We start from the raw sequence: 4,510 nt of genomic DNA, 5'->3' as shown, positions 1-4,510 counted from the left end.
TATGTCAGATCGGTTTCCTGCTTTCCAGAGCAATTTATTTCCATGTTAAAAGAGACATTAGCTAAACAGTTTATCTAGACCCATTTATTATCAAGTTGAAGACTAAGAGATTGGTGCTATTAACTTTCTACCCCGTGGCTCTGAGATTGATATGGCCAAGAGTCAATAATTATAATAAAAGAATGAACCCAAGTTCGCCCAGCTCTCCCTGGCTGCCTGTGTGCTGCTGAAAGCCATCCCAGCAGTGGTGGATTATAGCTAAACTGCCACGGCCATCAAATCCAGGGGTTGCAGGAGAGGGAGCACCAGCCTAATTGGTGCAATCAGCTCCTGAGCCTGCTAAGAAAATAAAGGCTTGGTGCCCGCAACGCAGTGACGCTTCCTCATGCTGTTTGCAAGGTGGGCTCAGGTGGGCCACCAGCTTCCGCTCTGACAGCTGCCCAGGCCCTGGGAAGTACTGCTGACAAGTGTGTATGGCCCACACAGCAGCCTGTAACTTCTTCCTCTCTTTCCTCTGGACCAGATGATAAGCCCTTCCTTCCTGTCCTGCCTGCTCCTCCTGCTGCCGCTGGGCACCTGCTTTCCGCTGCTGGACAGAGAAGAGCCCATGGACGCCATCGGAGGCACAATGAGCTGGGCCGCTCTGGCCCGGAGACACCGAAGCCACTTCCCATGGGGCTCCTCCAAGTGGCTGCCAGTCCCCCACACACATGCCCTGCTCCTGACGGCCAAGGAGCTGCAGATGTCAGGCAGAGAGCGTGCTGGCTTCAGGTTCCGGTTTGGGAGGCAGGATGATGGCAGTGAGGCCACCGGCTTCTTCCCGGCTGACGGTGAGAAGGCTAGTGGCCCATTAGGGACCCTGGCTGAGGAGCTCAACGGCTACAGCAGGAAGAAAGGTGGCTTTAGCTTCCGCTTCGGCCGCCGGTGAAGGGGCCGGGGCATCCGGGAAAGGGTTTCTCCTCAGACCCTGCTCCCCAGCGCACCGTTTCCACCCCTCGGACTTCAGACCGAGGTGTGGGTATTATTATAATGAATTATTAGCAGTCGGATTGGTTAGGTGGGTGCTTACTTTTGATCTCCAACTTTGCTGAAGCAAAAGCCTGGTGGTGTCAACAAGGAGATGACCAGAAGCAACCATCTCGGGTAGGAAGAAAACGCCCCCCCTGGCGGTGGCTCCCCAACAGTGTCACCGGTGCCTGTCTTGGCCCCCTCCCCACGGTCTGGTTCTGATCAGCCTCTGGCTCCAGCCACAGAACCGAGGGTACCGTTGGCCATAAACATGAGCAGGCAGAGCTGGCTGTGCAGGCCCCAGGTGGAAGGTGGGCGGACTGAGGGATGACAGTGGGGCCACCAAAGTTTTGACAGTCTCCACAGGGACGTCTGTAGCCAACATCCAAAATGCAACTGTGAATGAGTCCACTCCACTGGCTACAGCACATGGCTCTCAAAGTTAAAAATGACAAAAATAAAATCCTGTTCTCCACCCCATTAATACAAGATCCCTTTGACAAGAAAACCCTGCTGTGGAGTGGAGATGCTGCCTAGAGTCAGCTACCGGCCCCTTCTGGTAACTGTCCTCGGCAGCACAGCGCTTGCCAAGCCGCCACTCCCGTGGGAGACGAACAAGGACTTCACTTTTGCTGTAGCAAAGCTGCATTTCAAATGTTTGGAATCTGAATGTGTTGTACGGATCTTTTGAAATAAAAGTTGTAAACTGCAAAACGGAAACGGGAAGCCCGCCTGATTCTTGCCTGCAGGTCCTTTGTGCCCCATGAATGTCACTTTCCTGAGCTGCCGGTGGCTTGACTTTGGGGAAATGGAAATCGTGTGGAACGCGCCCACTCACCTCTCCCAGTGTCCCCTTAATTGACAGTTGGTAAAATGCCCAAGGTCAAAGGTACAGGGGAACACACACAGGGCGTGTTTGCCTCCTCCACTTGACTGCTCCCCCCCTGGTTTCCTCCCATCCTGAAGACACTGTCTCTACCCGAGGGAAGCCAGCGCTCAGCCTGCAGTGGCTGTGGGCCTGGAGGGCAGAGCATCTCTTCCAAACGCTGCCCTGGTGTGTCTGCGTCCCATCCCCTGTCAGATACAGCAGTCTGATACTGCTCACTCCCAGGCTGGCTTCAACTGCTGAGATGAGAACCTGTATTGATGTTACTATGGCAACATCTCCCCTCCTCCTCTCCAGCTGCTGCCTGTCTCTGTTCACAATTGAATAATTTTCCATTGAGCTGTCACAATTAATTGGTGGATTTTTATTGCCTTTTAGAGCCACACTGGGCTGGGCCCAGCTTGACACTTGGGAGTATTTCACAGCGTTCTCCATGCTATTAGCGACTTCCACTCCCCAGCAGCAGCTCTCAGTCCTGGGCACTTCATTAAGGGGTACACAGATCTGAGCCACAAGAGACACAAGCTAACTGGGAAGCAGAGCTGGGGTGGTAAGATGTGACAGGACACGGGCGTCAGAACATGACCCTCTGCTGCTCCTCCTGGGACACGAGCCCTGGGGCTCATGGCTGCTGCGAAGGGCCCAGCCAGGGGACAGCACATCATACTCTGGCTTCCACCACTGTCCCAGAAAGGGGTACCTGGGATGCCTCCAGCTAACGTGCATCTCATGGGGAGGGGACACATCCTCGGGTCTCCGTCTGTTGGTAACAGAGGCAAACACTCAGCCCTCCAGCCACAGAGGGCAAACCTCAAGTAAATGAGTCCCAATGTGACTGTCCGTCAAGAACAGCTCTGGTGTTGCCATGTATGTCACAGGGTGTCTGGACGAGGCAAGTACGATTCCAGCCCAGGCTCTCACCCCAGTGCTCATTTCCACCTTAAGGGGGGGCAGCACCTGGGTCACTCCTCCCTCAGTGCTTCACCCCTACAAGGAGTCAGAGAACTTGCACACGAAAGACCAGGTGAAACAGACCCAGGGCAGAGGGACGCCTTGCAGCAAGGTCCCCTAGCTGACCCTCACTTGCCAGTTTCTAAGAATATGAGGATACAGACCTTAAAAAAGAGAGCATCTCCCATGGTCACTAATTATGAGACTTGGAGACCACCAAGGCTGAGACACTCACTCCTGTGTGTGTTTACACACCTTCAGGTATGCCTGGCTGGATTTTAGTTTTGGATTAACCTCCATGGAGAAATCCGAGATAGAGGGGTGAGTGGGAAGGCCTTCGAGGCATGGATATCCTGTCCTAAAGCTTTCATCATTAAACACAAATTAACAGCAAAGCTATTGTTTCCAGTTGCCAATACATCTGCACTCAATAACCCTGAAAATCAGAGTGATCGAACTGGTAGGGGCATTAAATCCACTCCCACAACTTTGGCTAAATCACCTCTTTAAACCCCACCCCACTCCGGACCCGCCAACTCAGCCAAGCCCTGGGGCCCTGCTCTCTCCTTACCCTTCAGATGTGAAGGGTAGGCTCGCTGGGAAGTGTGTATTCTGGAAGCAGACAGTAAGCTCCCAGGCAGTCTGGGTCCACTCCACCTGGCGTGGCAGCCACTCTCCTCCAGGGCAGGCACCCGACAGCTCCTGCCTCCGTTCATCATATTTATTCTAAACACAAAGAGTCTTCATCTTGGGTGTAGATGTTAAAGTATTTAGCTATTAAAGTGCATGGGGAGCATTTCTGTTTTTTCCTATGTGTTTGAAATATTAATAAAAATGTTTAAGAAAAAAGGAGACTCGTGGGGGCAGCAAGCCATCAGGCTGTGGCTGCTGTCGATGAGGAGCCACCTCGTCCAAACTTGGCCCCAGTGCCAAAGATGCTGCACGACACTGAAGAGCCAGACCACACGAGGTGTCCCCACCCTGAGCGGCCAGCGGGGACCCTGCCTGAGACGTTGGGTGACCACCAGGGATGAGGGCAGGTGTGAGCAGGTCCGTCTTGTCCCACCTTGTCTTCTGTGCCAAGACAACATTTAGAAACTGACTTCCCCAGAGCGCTCAATTTGGGAACGCCTCCTATAAACACCTTGACACCTGAGAAGCTGGGTGAGCTATAATTGGCGTCTTCTCTCCCACGATGGAGGGAGGAGCCTGGCCCCGAGCACAGATCCCTGCTAGTCGTGCTGTGGCCATCTGCACTGTCAACACATTAGCCTTGGCACAGCAGCTATAAGCCGGCACACACTGTGAGACCTTGGGCAAGCTGCTTTACATCTCTGGGCCCGTTTCCTCACCCACTAAACGAGGACTGTGACAGAACCTCCATAAAAAAAGGTGTGAGGGTTTCACGTAGTAACGCTGAGCACAGCGGCTGAGTAGCCAACAGCGCTCACACGGGAGCTGGGATTTTAGGAATGCTTTCAGTGAGACATACACATTGGGAATGTGCTCCTCAGTGTTCAGTTTGAAGGATTTTTACCACAACACACCCATCAACCAGCACCATCCAGACTAAGGAACAGCACTGCCTGCCCCCCCACCTCTCCTGTGCCCCAACCCGGCAGACTCCCCTTCCCCCTAAATGACCCGCCCTCCTGACTTCCAACC

General features: G+C 53.6%; 1 protein-coding gene across 1 annotated transcript; it reads left to right on the top strand.

Annotated features, from left to right (window-relative positions):
- Positions 1-511: 511 nt before the first annotated feature.
- On the top strand, positions 512-928 carry QRFP (pyroglutamylated RFamide peptide; the record flags this gene model as incomplete). Its single annotated transcript, XM_081066449.1, has 1 exon — positions 512-928. The coding sequence occupies exon 1, from the start codon at positions 524-526 to the stop codon at positions 926-928; it is 405 nt and encodes a 134-aa protein (XP_080922575.1). The 5' UTR covers positions 512-523.
- Between the last annotated feature and the right edge of the window lie 3,582 nt (positions 929-4,510).

Source organism: Rhinolophus hipposideros, assembly GCF_964194185.1.
Source record: "Rhinolophus hipposideros genome assembly, chromosome: 11".
NCBI classification, from domain to species: domain Eukaryota; kingdom Metazoa; phylum Chordata; class Mammalia; order Chiroptera; family Rhinolophidae; genus Rhinolophus; species Rhinolophus hipposideros.
This window is presented reverse-complemented; position numbering and strand designations above follow the sequence as displayed.